The 17,423-nt window shown below is 40.7% G+C and overlaps 1 protein-coding gene across 1 annotated transcript in view; it reads left to right on the top strand.

Moving 5' to 3' along the window:
- The window catches only part of SHQ1 (SHQ1, H/ACA ribonucleoprotein assembly factor), an 85,868-nt gene that overhangs the window by 10,682 nt on the left and 57,763 nt on the right, over positions 1-17,423 (top strand). The window contains exons 5-6 of the mRNA XM_070933560.1: positions 1,235-1,347; positions 7,235-7,341. Of these exons, the coding sequence (XP_070789661.1) occupies positions 1,235-1,347; positions 7,235-7,341 (220 nt within the window). The remainder of the gene's footprint in view (positions 1-1,234; positions 1,348-7,234; positions 7,342-17,423) is intronic.

Genomic DNA, 17,423 nt, shown 5'->3' with positions numbered 1-17,423 from the left:
TGTATCTATTTCGGTGGCCTTTTTGTGTCTGTTGATGTTCTAATTATCCTAATTAAAAGGGGGGGAAGAACCATCCAGAATCATTTGGATGGTATATAAATTTAATTTAAAAATATAAAATTGGAGATAAAATCAGAAGGAGGGATGAAATCTGGAGCAGGGCACAACAGCAAGACCAAGACCAAGGAAACGAGTGCCCCCCCCCCCCCCCCCCGCAGGACTATCATGTGAGAATGACTAGTCCAAAGATTCACGACTTGTTTGGCTCATTTGGAATTTTAAATGGACTGCCACCAAATGGCTACCTTGGGGTGGGCTTGTCCTTTTCCAGCAAAGGTTGTCCCTTGTGTGCCAATCATAAGAGAAAATGATGAGGTTTCTCCCTATAGTTATGTAGCTTTCTAGGGTGTTTCTTACTAGCACTGATTCTCTCTGCCCCTCTTCTTCCCTCATCTAGATAAGTGAGAAGAATTCCAAGCAAAAAATTAGATGACAGCCACCTGTCATTGTTTTCTAAAAATGCCTATGGCCATCTGAGATCTAGAATCATTTGAATTAAAGATGGTATTAGAGATTGTTGCTTTCCTTTGCATCAGTGTGGCCCTTTCTGTGATTAAAAAATATTCAAATGTTAAAATCAAGTAACACAGCAAGTCTTAGCAGGTGCCAAGACCTACCATATCTATTTAAGCTTAGCATTTGCAATTGTGGCTTATTTAATAAATCCTTGTTTAGTAAAGTATGAGTCTATTCACAATTTAGCATCTAGGTTTTAAGCTAAACAAAACTCTGGTTTATTCTCTCTTATCAGTCACATGAGAAAGGAGTGCCCTGTTTATGATCTAATCTCAAATAATAGTTATATGTATATTTATCCACTAAAAAAAGATTAAGATAGCCTAATCCATGGTTAGTGAGGCATGGAAAATAATGTATCCACTTGAAATATTATCAATATTGATGATACAGTGATTAAGTGTGATGTCCCAGGACTATTTTGAAGTTTCTTATTGCACTGAAGAGTAGAGCTGATTGATAGATGTGTATTCTTGCTATCTTTCAGCTCTTTTTGTTTTAGAATATTAGACTGCTTTTCATGAAAAATTCTTTAATGATACCTCTAAAACATCTTTTATTATCTTGATATCCATCTTTCTAAACTCTATACAATGTATCTTTTGTTTCTTTTCTTTTTTGCCAGTGATTCTTAATTGGTTTGTTCTTTTCCTTACAGAATGAACTTAATGAAGTTGTTGATGTTAAAAACCCAGACATAACACCTGCATCTGAACGCAGAGAAAAACGACTTGAAGCAGAAGCTGCTAAATTTGATCCTGATCATTACCTGTATGTTTATCCCTGCTTATGTGTTCTGGCATTAAATAGTTTAGGATCACTGTGCTGTGCAATTGGATTTAAATCCTCCCTAACCTTTCCATTGAGTTATATTTATCAATAAATACAACAGAAGAGAATCTATGAATGGAATGGAATAGTTGGAAGGGACCTTGGAGGTCTTCTAGTCCAACCCCCTATACCACTTCAGACAAATGGCTATCCAATCTCTTCTTAAGAACTTCCAGTGTTGGAGCATTTACAACTTCTGGAGACAAATTGTTCCACTGATTAATTGTTCTGTCAGGAAATTTCTCCTTAGTTCTAAGTTGCTTCTCTCCTTAATTAGTTTCCACCCATTGCTTCTTGTCGTACCCTCAGACATGCAGAGTTCATTTGCCGATTTTGTTTCAGCCACCCTTTCTCAGCATCAAGGTCATTGTTTTGGAGATAAAATTAGGAAGCTACTTCCCCCACCATTGTACGTGACCATGATCTCCCAGAAGAAAGGAAGGATATAATGGAATGTATACTCCTTACCTGCAAACATCAAACTGTAGATTGTTACATTATGCCCTCATCTTATATAATGCCGCCAGATGTATTGGTATCCTTCCACTTTCTCCCAAAGAATCTCAATTTGCCATGAAATAAATTGAAACTAATACAAATAAATAGCATATATCATTCTTTATTCTATAATCCACAGAGCAGGCAATTTATGTATTTATGTATGTAAATAATAAAACAAATGTAAATGACATGGATATAATTAATACAGGTAGTCCTCGACATACAACAGTTTGTTTAATGACCATTTGAAGTTACAACTGCACTGAAAAAAAGTGACTTATGACTGTTTTTCATACTTAAACAACCGTGGCAGCATCCCCATGGTCACATGATCAAGATTCAGACCCATGGCAATTGACTTACGATGGAGTGTCCTAGGGGGTCATGTGATCAGCTTTTGTAACCACCTGACAAGCAAAGTCAATGGGGAAACTAGATTTACTTAACAACTATGTTAAGTGTGTAACTTAACTGCAATGATTCACTTAGCAACTTCGGCAAGAAAAGTTGTGAAATGGGGCAAAACTCACTTAACTGCCTTGCTTAGCAACAGAAATGTTGGGCACAGTTGTGGTCGTAAGTGAAGGATTACCCGTACTCCTAATATTTTGTAGTGCACCTTTTCAAACAAATAATGGCAATCAAATGCTTTCTATACTCTGGATAAAACTTCTATACTTTTCAGGTACAGCAGTTTGTCCCACTCTTCTTGAGCAAGCTGTTCCAGCTGTTTCTTTCTCCCAGCTGTGAGGCTCAGCTCTTTCCATAGATGTTCTATTGGATTCAGATTAGGATTCATACACAGCAAGCCATTTCAGAACAATCCAGTGTTTGCTTTTCAACTATTCTTGGGTTTCCTTAGATGTAAGTTTCAAGTCACTGTCCTGCTGGGGGACTCATGACTTGCTACTCAGTCAAAGCTTTTTAACAGTGGGGATTATGTTTCACTCTAGAACACTTTGAACAATCTTTTGATTTCATTTTGCCCTCCATAGATTGAAGGTACACAATGCCAGAGGCATAAAAGCAACCCCATAACTTTATGAAGCTCTTTCCATTTTTGACAGCAAGGATGTCATTCTTTTCTTTGAAAGCATCAATTTTTGGGGGTCTCTTCCTGCCTTTCAAAACCTTTTCTTAGGTTTTCTACCATGGGGGCTACTTTCATTAAAATTCTTGACAGATTGTGTAACTTGATATTGCTGTAACTTGATCTTGGAGGTCAGCCACAATCTGTTTTGAAGTTTTCCTTGATTCTTTCTCCACGATTCGAACTATCCTTCTCTTCAGGCTGAAATTAATTTTCTTCTTACGGCCTTAGCCCAAGGAAGTTGGCTACAGTCCTGTGGACCTTACATTTCTTGGTAATATTAGCAACCCTGGTCACTCTTTGGAGATAGGTATCTTCAAAATAGACCAAAGTAGGTATCCAATGTCATAGAGGTCAATACTACTTTTATTGGAAAGATATCATAAAAGAATCTTGCAAGTCTAAATGCGCTTTCCCCTTCCATCCCTTTATCTTTGGGAGAATTAGGGAAGGTCTTGTCCAAGGCATTTATTCAATTTATATTCCAGCCCTGGGCTTAGTCCTCTTTTCTCTTGGTGGAAGCTCTTCCTCCTGTCCTGTCCCTTAAGGCCATTTCCTGTGCTCTATACATTGGTTTTGTATCCTTTGCCTTTACCATGCTTGGCTACTCTCTTCCTTTCCTCCTCAGACAACTCTTTGCTTTTCTTTCTTTTCTCCACATTCACTATGCTGCAGACAATAATGTGTTCATTTTTCTTCATTCAAATATGCTGACTGGTTATGTGATTGAAGACACCAATGATGCTAATTAAAGATCCTGCTTGAGAGATCACTAAAATCCTATCATGTTTTTTAGCTTCCAATAGTGTAGTAGTCTACAGTAGTGACCAAAATTGTGGAAACCTTTTGGGAAAAGTGTATCTTTGAGGTTTGATGGCTAATAATACCATTTTTTTTTTTTTTTTGGAGTTTCAAGATAATCATATTCTACTGATGGAATGGCTTGGGAATAGCCCAGACCTTAACCCAATTGAAAAGCTATGGAGCCGACTAAAGAAGCTTGTTAGTCAGAAGCAACCTAGCAATAAAACCCAGTTAGTAGAAGCAATAATTCAATCTTGGTTTCACATTATAAAAGCTACAGAACTAAAAGACTTGGTTCACTCCATGGGAAGACATTGTAAGGCTGTAATTCATGCTAAAGGTTACCCAACTAAGTATTAACTGAAGTGATCTTTTTTGTATATCTCATTTTTTCTATGGTGATCATTCTTGTACGTGTCATTTTTTCTACGTATTTCACTTTTCTTCTTTATACTGTAACTGCTACTCTAATAGCAAATACTTCATAAAATTATTGCATTACATCCTTGATTAAATTATCTTTTCATTGACATATAATTTTATGGTACTATTCCAAAAAAAGTGATGTTCTTAACTAGTTTTAGAAAATACACTTTTCCAAAAGGTTTCCACAATTTTGGCCACTACTGTATAGTCTATAGCAGCGGTCACCAACTGGTGATCCATGCACCACTGGTGGTCTGTGAGAAAATTTTGGTGGTCCGCATAAAAATTATTTGCATTTTTTATATTGCACTAAATACTATTTATCTTTTAAAAAAATTGATATTAGTGGTCTGTGGGATTTAAATTTATGAATTTAATGTCCCTGAGGTCCGAAAGGTTGGTGACCTCTGGTCTATAGTTACTAATAGTCATGTCCATGCTATTTTCATTTGTCTTACTATTTACATAAGCATGTTGATTCATACATCAAAAGCAAAATGCTTGGTTCTATGGACTATAGAATAAAAACTTTCCCATTCTGTGGAATATTCTTCCCCCGGAAGTGAAGCAGCCCCCCTACCTCTTTCCTTTCCTTGCAAACTGAGTTAAAGGATGGCTGTGCTGCCACAGAGGAGCACCCAGCCATGGAGCTGGATAGTCCCCTGCAAACCCTCCCTTTGAACTAATCTTCATAATGCTTAATCACTGTTGCTTCTTCTAATTTTTTTTAACTTTTACATATACTGTTTTATGAATGAAGGCAAACATATGTGTCCCAGGTTAATGTTGCAGGATCCAATCTGGGATAAAAATATACTGTTTTATATTTTAACATTTTATTGTATACAGCCCAAAGTCCCTCTTTGGGGAAGATGGGAGTTCAGAATTGTGAAAAATAAAAAAATGGGATTCTTGGGAAAAAGTGGAGGGGTACCAGTCTTTTGGCCATGTTTGTATCTTGAAGAGTCGAGATTGCGCAGTGGTTAGAAGGCAGTACTGCAGGCTACTTCAGCTGACTGCTAGCTGCAGTTTAGCAGTTCAAATCTCACTGACTCAAGGTTGACTCAGCTTTCCAGCCTTCCGAGGTGGGTAAAATGAGGACCCAGCTTGTTGGGGGCAACATAAACCGCTTAGTTTATAACTGTAAAGCCCACTTAGAGAGGGCTGTAAAAGCACTATGAAGCAGTATATAAATCTAAGTGCTATTGCTATTGCTATTGAAATTCCAAATAAAAGGAGGGGAGGACAATCCTGGTCCAATAAAAAAAAACTGTTAAATAAAATCCCTCTAGTTCTCTTCTGCAACTTTGAAGACAAATTTAATCTACTTTAAGAATTACTTTTAAAAAATGAAAAAATAATTTTTCCCTAATAAATTTAATTCAGAAGGTTTTGCTATTCCTAATGAAATAATTACAGCAGGATCTGCCTTTAAACAATCAAAAGCTACAGGTCTAATTAACATTTTTACCTTATCCCCTTCTCTATGATGAAGTAACCCTGTTTGATTAGCATGAATTTATTTATTTATTTATTTATTTATTTATTTATTTATTTATTTATTTATTTATTGGTTCAATTTATATGCTGCCCTTCTCCGGAGACTCAGGGCGGCTTACAATGCATTAAGCAATAGCCTTCATACTTTTGTATATACTTGCTTAGTAGGGCTTTCGGCCGCCCCCTAAGCGGTGTTCTTTTTTATACAAAGTCAGTTTATTGTCCCCACAATCCGGGTCCTCATTTTATCTACCTCGAAAGGATGGAAGGCTGAGTCTAACTGAGATTTAGTTAGATGTTTGGGCTGTTACAGTCCTGAAACTTATAATAAGTCTAACAAGACACAAGAAGAGTTTTTTTCTCGAACGCCATCACTGCTAAACAAATAATTCGCTCAGCACTGTCAAACTATTTACTAAGTCTGCACTACTATTAATCATCTCATCGTTCCTATCACCCATCTCCTCCCACTTATGACTGTATGACTGTAACCTTGTTGCTGGTATCCTTACGATTTATATTGACTGTTTCCTAATATGATTTGATTGCTTATTTGTATCCTATGACTATCATTAAGTGTTGTACCTTATGATTCTTGACGAATGTATCTTTTCTTTTATAACACTGAGAGCATATGCACCAAGACAAATTCCTTGTGTGTTCAATCACACTTCGCCAATAAAGAATTCTATTCTATTCTATTCTATTCTATTCTATTCTATTCTATTCTATTCTATTCTATTCTATTCTATTCTATTCTATTCTATTCTATTCTATTAGCTTCCTTGAAACTGCCCAAATTCCACATGCTGATTAAAAACCTCAGGTAGGCTAGTAAAATGTTTTGTAGAGTAAGAAAGGCAGATGGCTGAAGACTAGCACTTCGCTTGGAAGCTTTCCAGGCCATTTAATTTTTTTAAAAAAAATCTCCGTTGCAGATGCAGCACTTCATAACCCTGGAAAAAGCATAGATTTGCATTAACTTTTCAAGAGATTAGAATGATGTCCTGTTCATTGCTTTATGTAATAGATCACATAAATTTCAGTAAAAAAAATACAACAGGAGATTTCAGAGATCTTGGTATGCGAGATTGAGGCTACATGGACGTGTATGTAGAAACCTACATGTATATATACGTTTCCCAATATAACTTATCTGCTGCTGCTTAATCTTCTGTGACTGCTTTCTCAAAATGGGTTTTCAAAACAAAACTAATTCTAATTTTTATAGATCATGATCTAAGATTGGAAGACTAATATGGATACATATATAGAATTATACCAAGTCAGCTATACTATTAAGTGCACCAAAATGATGCACTTTCTCATACTTAGGTTAAAATCTTTTTCATGCTTAGGTTAAAACCTTGAAATCTCAGTTTGTATTGAAGTTGTACTCTTAGTCTAAAACTGATGTAGGTGGCTGAGATGTCTCTAATATAGGATTACTGTGACTACATATGTACATTCCTCATATCAAATTCATAAGCTTTTCTATCTTTCCAGAGCTGATTATTTTGAAGATGAAGCTATTCACCGTCTGTTGAACTATAAGCCCTGGTGGGTTAACGCCTACGAGTTGATGATGAATGCTCAAGAAAGCACTTCATGGAGTAAGTACAATCAATTCTCACTTGGTAGGATTGTACTTCTACAGCTTATATAAATCCCTCTTGTCTGTGCTACTTGACATAATAGGTCTCCCACTGTTGTAAAAGGAACTCAACCCAGTTGTTTTTTCTAAGGCCTGAAAAATTTACTTGACAATATTTGAGCTTTTCTGATACTTCCATATCTGTAATGGATGGATAGTTTGTGGACTGCATGCAGGTCCTGTTCCTCCCTCTTACGTATTTTCTAATTCCAAACATCCTATGATCACAGAGATGATTTTTGGTAGAGAAATGGGTAACTTTTGGCATTGTTCTTGGGGGGGGGTTTTTGCTTCAAAATTAAGGGATCGGCATAGCCTAATCAACAGAGCTATGGTTATGTTTTTTCTGTGAGTTCTCCAGAAGGTTGAAAGCAAAGCTGTGGCCTTTGATACACCAAATATCATCCATTCTTGGTCTATAAAAATTAAGAAAATGATCTACATTATGAATTGCTGGATATCTTTTACTATCTTTCTTGAATCCCCTTTTTCCCCTCATTTTCTCTTCCCCATCATCACAAAAAAGCCCCACTAACTGTTCTCACCAATTCAAAATCATCTCAAGTTTCTAGATTTGGAGTGGATCCAGCATAGATTCACTCCAAATGATGTTACTGGCTGGATTTAGTTGCTCTTGAGCAAAGCAGAGGCACCTTCAAATTGTAAAGGGCTGGGGGAAGTAAGAGACAAACAAGTCAGGACTAAACATTTGCATCAATGTCACCAGTGTAATCTGAGGAAAAATTACAGTGGATCAGAACACATACAGAAAGCAGTTGTTTATAATATATTTGGGTAAAATTTACTATTCCAATCCTACTCCAGACCCAATTTTCCCATTTGTGGGGGACTGATAAGACAGTTTTCTGGAGTTCCAGGGCTATTCAACCCAAACAACTCTTTTTCATAAAGAACACCATGTTTGAACAAATAACTGCTGGTTCAGAGGATTGATATTCAGAAAACCAATGGACCACTCTTGGAACAGCATGATCCAGAAGAGAAATGTTGCATTTCTCTTTGTGGTGGTGCAGTGGTTAGAATGTAGTATTGCGGGCCAATTCACTGCTCACTGCCAAGAGTTCTATTCTGACCAGTTTAAGGTTGACTCAGCCTTCCATTCTTCCGAGGTCAGTAAAATGAGGACCCAGATTGTTGGGGGCAATATGCTGACTCTTGAAACCTTGAGCCTTGATAGTACAGTGGTTTAGTGCATCCTGTCATTAACACAGCTGCCTGCAATTTCTGCTGGTTCGAATCTCTCCAAGGCTCAAGGTTGACTCAGCCTTCCATCCTTTCTAAGGTAGGTGAAATGAGGACCCAGTTTGTGGGGGCAATAAGCTGACTTTGTATAAAATATACAAAAGAATGAAGGCTATTGCTTAACGCATTGTAAGCCGCCCTGAGTCTCCGGAGAAGGGCGGCATATAAATCAAATTAAAAAAAAAAAAACCGCTTAGAGAGAGGGCTATAAGTATATACATCTGAGGGCTATTGCTATTTTGTGCATACTTAATATCTGTGCTTGAGTTTAATAAATAACTAATTTCAGAAATTCAACTCATAACATTTTCAAAAGGTTTGAGCACTCAATTCCTTGGAATATCCTCATGAGATAGAAGACATTAAAGATCATTTTACATATTTATGAATCTATAGTGAAAAATATGTTTCCAAGTTAAAGCTCCCTTTTGTTGTAAGTGAGCAAAATTGTGGCCAAGGGGCTTTTTGTTATGTTTAAATTCTTGATAGATCTGTTTTTTTTCCTAGCTTATGGTCTACTATTTGAAAATTAGTTGTAGTAAATGACAGTGTTAAAAAGTGACTTAATATATCTTTTTACAAGTTATTTAAACTTATGCAGCTTTATTAATCACGAGGAGGAATAACAAAAGAACAAATACATTTTCAGTGCTTTATGTTTCAAACACTGTCAAGCTAGGGGCTCTAAATTGATAATATTTACAAACACAATATGGGATAAATATTTTTTCAGGAAAAGCAAAAAAAGGTTGTATCTATAATTATGTAAAAAAAAAAAACTCAAAAAAACTTTGAGCAAATTGCTTGAAAAGTTTCTGGGTTTTTTTTTTGCTGAAAGATAATTAGTTTCACAGTTAAACAATTGAAACTGGAATTCCTTTTAGATTCTGCCAGAAATCTTATGTTGAGAATTCTTTTAAAAAGTACAAGTGAACATAATTTAAGAGCAGGCCGTTGTCATTTTTATTCATTATCAGTATTAAAAATATTCTACAAAAATGCAGAGATAATTGCATTGCATGTGTTAATTTGCATATTCAGAAGTTTAAAATCTCTGGATTGCCTAATTTAGTGCTTTAAACAGAGTTGGCAGCTTGGCTTTTTGATCCTCTGAAGTTGTTTTGTGCTAAAAGAGGTACATTCATTTTGATGATGGTTCAGCCTTAGGAGATATTTGTTTTGATGAGGCAAAGAGATCACTTAATTCACTTCAACAATTTGAGTGACCTCACATCTCCAGTACTGCAGGAGAAGACTCCTATCACCCTTCTTCCTAAAGTAATGGCGGCCTGCGTAACTTCAGGAGTGGTGGCTTAAGGGCGTACAGGGAGATGGCTTCAACAAATACTCCATCAGGTCTAGTAGAACTTCAGTTTGTGCATGGCAATGCTATGGGAAAAAACTCTTGTCAGCACATAGGGGAAGTTCTTCCTTAAAAATATTCCTTAATATTCTCCATATGTACACAGCATGTCTGGAGGATGAACCACAGTAGTGGTGACTAGTGTCATTGTGTAGTTGAAGCAGTTAGTCTAGAGTAGGGTTCCTCAAACCTTTTGAACAGGGGGCTGATTCCTCAGTCCCTCAGATTGTTGTGGGGCCGGACTGGCTGGGTGGGTGTGGCTAGGTGGTGATGTGACTGGGTGGGTGTGGCCAATTTAGTAGTCCCATTTTGCCTTTGTCCTTGCTGAACTTGGCTCAACCCAAGGAATCTATTTACTTAAGACCCCAGACCCCCCCAAAGGGAAAAAGAGTGCAAACTTTCTTGCCACTTGCCTAACTTCATTACAACAGCAGCTTCAGGCTCCTTAAAATAGGCTATTAAAAAAAGAATAAAACAAACAGTATTTCCTTCAAAATAACTCCTGATTGTATGTTTCAGATGACCTGTGAGTGCCTGCCAGCAGGGGAGGCAGCCAGGAAAGGGATAGGAGACCAGTCTCCTTTGAATTATTTGGGATTACAGGGCTAAAGGTCTTTTAAGCCTGGAGGAGAATTCAGAAACTGATTTGCTTTTTGCCACACTTGTGCATGTGTATACACACACATGAATATCTACCAAAATTGTTCAGCAACCAATTTGGTGGATGTACTTTATGGCAAGAATCAAAGCAGTGGGTGAATTCTCCTTCAGGCATTATACTGAAGTTGCATTTGAATTAGTGTTAGCCAACTTCAGCTGATTTTGAAAAAGCTAGGAGACATGGAGACATGACCCCTACCCACCCACTTTTAAAGTGCTACTTTAAAAGCAGCCCCTCCCCTACTCAACCCACCGGCCATGGATCGTATGGCAGTGAAAAGCATCCTGAAAGGCTGTTTTTAAAGTGTTTTTAAAGTCTTTTAAAACACTACTTTGCAATCTGGAAGCTGCTTTTTCAAACCAGTAGCAACCCCTTCCCTACTCACCCCACTCCCCGGACCTGGATCACGTGGCTGCACTGGCGAGATCACCCCTCAGTCAGCTGGCCCTCCCCCCCCCGGACCCTTTGGCCTTACCTTCGACAGCAGCATGTGATCAGCAATGCAGCTCAACCAGTAAAATAACTAACCAGAAGTGCAGCTGGAATGGATGATTGCTAGAAGATAAGGCCGGCAGTGAGGGGCGGGGTGAGAGGCGGGGCTGAATCCCACCACTCCACAGGCCGGATACTTTGCATTGGCGGGCTGTATCTGGCCCATGGGCCGTAGTTTGAGTTCCTGGTATAGAGATTTCTTGTTTATTTATTTATTTATTTATTTATTTATTAAATTTTTATACCGCCCCCTCTCCCGAAGGACTCGGGGCGGTGAACAGCCAAAATTAAAAACACACAATACAAATATTAAAATACATTAAAACAGAATTAAATTATCTTAGGCTTCTCCAATTTAAAACCCCGTTACCCATAAAATTCACCAATTAAAAATTTTTAACCCAGCCCGGCTTGCTGAAATAAAAACGTCTTCAGGGCCCGGCGGAAGGTCCGGAGATCCGGGATTAGTCGTATCCCTGGGGGCAGCTCATTCCAGAGGGCGGGTGCCCCCACAGAGAAGGCTCTTCCCCGGGGGGTCGCCAGCCGACATTGCCTGACAGACGGCACCCCGAGGAGACCCTCTCTGTGGGAGCGTGTTGGCCGGTGGGAGGTTATCGGAGGCAGAAGGTGGTCTCGTAAATAACTGGGTCCTAAGCCATGGAGCGCTTTGAAGATGAGAACCAACACCTTGAAGCGCACTCGGAAGACCACTGGAAGCCAATGCAGCTCGCGCAGGAGAGGTGTCACGTGGGAGCGCCATGCCGCCCCCATAAGTACCCGCGCGGCCGCATTCTGCACCAGTTGGAGCCTCCGAGTGCTCCTCAAGGGGAGCCCCATGTAGAGAGCATTACAGTAGTCAAGGCGGGAAGTAACGAGGGCATGAGTGACCGTGCATAGGGAGTCCCGATCCAGAAAGGGGCGCAACTGGCGTATCAGGCGGACCTGATAGAAAGCCCCCCTGGCCACGGCCGTCAAATGCTCTTCTAAGGACAGCCGTGCGTCCAGGAGGACACCCAAGTTACGCACCCTCTCCGTGGGGGCCAATGTCTCGCCCCCAATAGTCAGCGATGGCACCAGCTGACTATATCGGGACGCCGGCAGCCACAGCCACTCAGTCTTGGAGGGATTGAGTCGGAGCCTGTTCCGCCCCATCCAGACCCGCACCGCCTCCAGGCACCGGGACATCACTTCAAGGGCATCGTTGGGGTGGTCTGGGGTGGAGATGTACAGCTGGGTGTCATCAGCGTACAGATGGCACTGCACCCCAAAACCACGGATGATCTCGCCCAGCGGCTTCACATAAATGTTGAACAGGAGAGGCGAGAGGACCGACCCTTGTGGCACCCCACAAACCAAGTGCCTTGAGGTCGACCTCTGCCCTCCAGCCAACACAGACTGCGACCTGTCGGAGAGATAGGAGGAGAACCACCGTAAAACAGTGCCTCCCACTCCCAACCCCTCCAACCGGCGCAGCATGATACCATGGTCGATGGTATCAAAAGCCGCTGAGAGGTCTAATAGGACCAGAACAGAGGAGCAACCTCTGTCCCGAGCCCTCCAGAGATCATCAACCAACGCGACCAATGCCGTTTCCGTGCTGTACCCGGGCCTGAAGCCGGACTGGAACGGATCTAGATAGACGGTTTCCTCCAGGTACTGGGGGAGCTGTCGCGCAACCACACTCTCAACAACCTTCGCCAGAAAGCGAAGGTTGGAAACTGGACGATAGTTTGCTAAAACAGCTGGGTCCAGAGAGGGCTTCTTGAGGAGGGGCCTCACCACCGCCTCTTTCAAGGCGGGAGGCAAGAACCCCTCACTCAAGGAAGCGTTTATAATCCTCTGGAGCCAGCCTCGTGTAACCTCCCGGGTAGCCAGCACCAACCAGGAGGGACACGGGTCCAATAAACATGTGGTTGCGTTCAACCTCCCCAGCATCCTGTCCACGTCCTCGGGAGTCACAGGGTCAAACTCATCCCAGATAACCGTCTCAAGACAGACCTCGGACAACCCGCCCGTACCTACCCAGTCGGAGTCCAAGCCTTCCCGAATCTGAGCGACTTTATCGTGCAGATAATGCGCAAAATCCTCAGCACGACCTTGCAAGGGGTCTTCCCGCGCTCCCAGATGGAGAAGGGAGCGAGTCACCCTAAACAAGGCAGCTGGGCGATTTTCTGCCGACGCGATAAGAGCGGAAAAGTAATTACACTTCGCCGCCTTTATCGCCACTAAGTAGGTCTTGATATAAGACCTCACTAGTGTACGGTCAGATTCGGAGCGACTGGCCCTCCAACTACTCTCTAGGCATCTTTTCCGGCGTTTCATCCCCCTCAGCTCCTCGGAGAACCAAGGAGCTGGGCAGATTCGGCGCCGGGTCAGAGGCCGCAAAGGCACGACCCGATCTAAAGCACCAGCGGCCGCCCTATCCCAGGCGGTCACCAGGTCCTCAGTCGAGTCGCGTGCCAGAGTCTCAGGAAATGGCCCAAGCTCCATTCGGAACCTATCAGGATCCATCAGGCGCCTGGGGCGGAACCACCTAATTGGTTCCGCCTCCCTGCGGTGGGGCATAGCGGTCAGGAAGTCAAGTCTAAGGAGAGAATGGTCTGACCATGACAAGGGTTCAATAACTATATCCCCTATATCTAAGCCATTCAACCACTGACCAGAGACGAAAACCAAGTCCAGCGTGTTTCCTCCTATGTGAGTGGGGCCCTGAATTAACTGGGTCAGGTCCATGGCCGTCATGGAAGCCATGAACTCCCGAGCCGCCTCAGATGCTTCACCGATGGACGGCAGGTTGAAATCCCCCATGACTAAAAGCCTGGGGGTATCAACCACCACCCCGGCTATAACATTGAGGAGCTCGGGTAGGGCCGCTGCCACGCAGCAAGGAGCCAGGTACGTAACCAGCAGGCCCATCTGCCTCCCATGGCCCCACTTCACAAGGAGAGACTCACAACCGGCTATCTGAGGTACAGTGGCCTCCCTAGGATCAAGACCTTCCTTTACAATAACCGCCACCCCCCCCACCCCTACCCTGGGCCCTTGGCTGATGGAATGCGCGGAAACCCGGTGGGCACATTTCTACGAGGGGGACCCCCCCCTCCAGGCCCAACCAGGTCTCAGTAATACCCGCCAGGTCCGCTCCCCCCTCCTGAACCAGCTCACAGATGAGGGGGGGCTTTATTAGACACGGACCTGGCATTGCACAGCATCAGCCTAAGACCCAGGCTCTGAGACTCCGGACAACCCAGGGAACGAGAAGAGCACTGGGGGCCGGAGCACGTCACCGCTTGAAGACACCGCTTGTTGCATCCCAAGGCTCTCTATACCTAGGCAGTTGCAGCACTGGCAACAATTCTTTCTTGATGGTTGTCTTCTGACCCCTGGTGAATGATTGAGAGAGGACAACAGCATGTGAAATACATTTTCAACCACATTCCAGCTGTCTAGTGGTTGAGAGATCCAGCTGAATAATGGAGCTTCACAACATGAAGCCTCTTGGAGTTTGGTGGGCTGTCATGTGTTACGTGGCTAAACAAAGAGAGTTGGCTGGGGTTTTTGTTGAGTGATGGTGTTAGCTGTACAGCCTGGAAGATTCCTGATTTAACACTGCAGGGGAAAAAAGCTTCATCTTTTCCCATTGGGCATGCTTTGCAGAAGAAGAACAATTGAATACTCTCCAGTGTAGAGTGCAGAATGTTTGCTCTAAATTGGTATTGAACCTCATTTACTTTTGAAGCACCTTTGAGCACCTTTTGTTCAAAGCTTCATAAAAGTGAAGCACCTATTTGAAGCTTCACTCAACCTTAATAAACCATCTCTGGGGCACTGCATCTGGATGTGTGATGGATATGTCATTGGAACTTGCCATCAGCAAAGGATTACTGGCTTTAGGTTTCATTCAGTACTAAATTCTATGATATGAATAACTTGATCAATTTTGGGTTTTATTCTATGTGCAAATCCTTAATTCAGTTACCTTATTAAAGTTTTATTTTAACAGTTGATTTCAAAATCAGGCACTTATGCTCTATGTAGAATCCAATGGAGATCAGAAAAGCTGAAAGTTATTTCTGCATCACTTTTTCACCTGTCAGGTGAACACCCACTTTTGATGGTGTAAGCCATATAAATCACCAGCTGCTTCAGTGACAATGTCTTACAGAATTATGGTAGTAAAGACAAAACTCTGAGGATCTTCTATTACTGAATTGCTGTGATACAATCAGTATCTTAAGCTAAGACATTTATGCTACCTATAACCTGGTTCTGTGTGACACCAACAATAAATTGCCACAGCCTTTGGTAAGGAATAGGAAAATAAACCAAGTTGTATACTGTGACGGAGACAAATGGGACCTGAAGCAAAAGTATTTCCTTTCTTCCCACACGAAATGTTCCTGTCAGAGATTTCAGCAACCCTGCAAGATGAGTCAGTTGGAGCAGGAGAGAAATTTCAGAAGCAGATAATTATTTAATCTTTCCCTGGGCTTTACTACCTATATTCTAAATAATAAAAAAAAACCTCAAAGTTGGAATTGTTTTAAATATTGGTCACCAAGAAAGCCATATGATGATACGGTGCCAGTTGATAGGCCTCTCAGTCAGATGTCACTGAGCATGGTATTCAGGAAGATTTGACTATTTTTCGGATAGTATTCTGAAGTTTATGATGCTGTGAGATTAAAGTCTTTGGGGTGTCTCAGCTTCCTTAAGAAATTTGTAAGGAAAAAGAAGGATGACCAGAAACAAGGTGAATGGATTGGATTAAAATGTCTAAGGCTGTACCAGTGGAAAACCTGAAGGGCCTTGTTGGGACAGATCTTTCTGGAGAAGATCTATCTGTGGTCACTAAGAGTTTACACCAACTTGACGACACTTAATCTAGCCTATTAGTACAAATTATATAGAGAGTGTAGGTATGCTGAAATATGTCCCTCTTTACAGAACCTAAAGTCGCTTTCAAATATTGGTTGGTATTTTATTTGATTTTTATATGAGTTATTGCACAAAAGTGAGAGGAAAACAAAATAGGAGCTTCTTTGCATGAGGTTAGGATGATATGGAGCTCAGACTTAAAATGCTAGATAGAATAGCTTGGACATACTCGTAAAGAGAAAGGGACATATGGGTTTTCTTTATTCCTTTTCCCATTCTTGATCTCCTCCCCCATGACTTTAATATAGTATTCTTATGTTCTACACATTTTGGAACGCTGAAGAATACACCATTATTAGCATTTACTTCTGCAAAATATTTTTGCACATTTTCTTTTCCATGTCTCAGAAAATATTTCTTGACTTCCCATCAAGCTTATATTTGTTTCACCCAGGATTCTAGATTTGTGTTCAAGTTCCTGTAACACAGTAATAAGAGTGTATAACCTTTTAATTATTAACTTGGAAATCAACACTGTACATTTCTTTAATTTTCAAAGTCTGGGTATTTGCACAGTGTTAACTTTAAAAAGATAATTTACAGATTGTTATTTTGATGTCGGTGTTGTATTATTATTAGTTATCACTATCTTCCTATCTATAAAATGGTGTTTATTTATTTTATCGTTTCTATACTTCTCTAGTCCAAATTACTTCGATCCCTAAAGCAACATTGTTAGGTAAATGTTTCCAGTTCCATGATTCAGTCTATAATTTTATGCGTCTTTGAATGAGTATAGGATTTATCTTGAATTGATGTCTCTAAAAAAAATTTAAAAAATTAAAAATAGATTTTTCTAATATTTAAAAACTAAAACACAACTCCTTACTTGAGTAAATTACCCATGAATGAAGGCAAATATACATATCTCAGGATAATGTTGCAGGATCCAATCTAGCAGTGTAGAGTGAAGTTCCCTGAAGATGGGCTCCAATATGAATCTGAAAGCTCCGAATACAAAACCTCTGGTCCTGGTGACTGACCCAGATTGGATCCTGCAAACTACCTGCAGATTAGAAATGGGCTGATTCCTATTGGATTTGCATATGCTGTTGCTACATCTGGTCCAGAATTATCTTTTAAATGAAAACCATGTTTCCTGTGAAAAACATTGGATAATTACAAATTTTTTTTAGTTTCTGGATTCATAATTATGTTATGTTGTCATTTGTTTAACAATTGTTTCAATAAATTACACTTGCCTAGCTTTGCACAACACATTAAGTCATAAACTATATCATGCCAACTACAAGAACAGATTTCAGGCACCATTCCAAACTAAGCCCAAACAAATCACACAATTGTAATAACATTAGTGTGTTAT

Source organism: Pituophis catenifer, unplaced genomic scaffold (genome assembly GCF_029215685.1).
Source record: "Pituophis catenifer annectens isolate HBS135680 unplaced genomic scaffold, rPitCat1.0.hap2 SCAF_2, whole genome shotgun sequence".
Classification (NCBI taxonomy): domain Eukaryota; kingdom Metazoa; phylum Chordata; class Lepidosauria; order Squamata; family Colubridae; genus Pituophis; species Pituophis catenifer.
The sequence above is the reverse complement of the archived record's forward strand: the minus strand, read 5'-3'. Positions and strand labels throughout refer to the sequence as shown.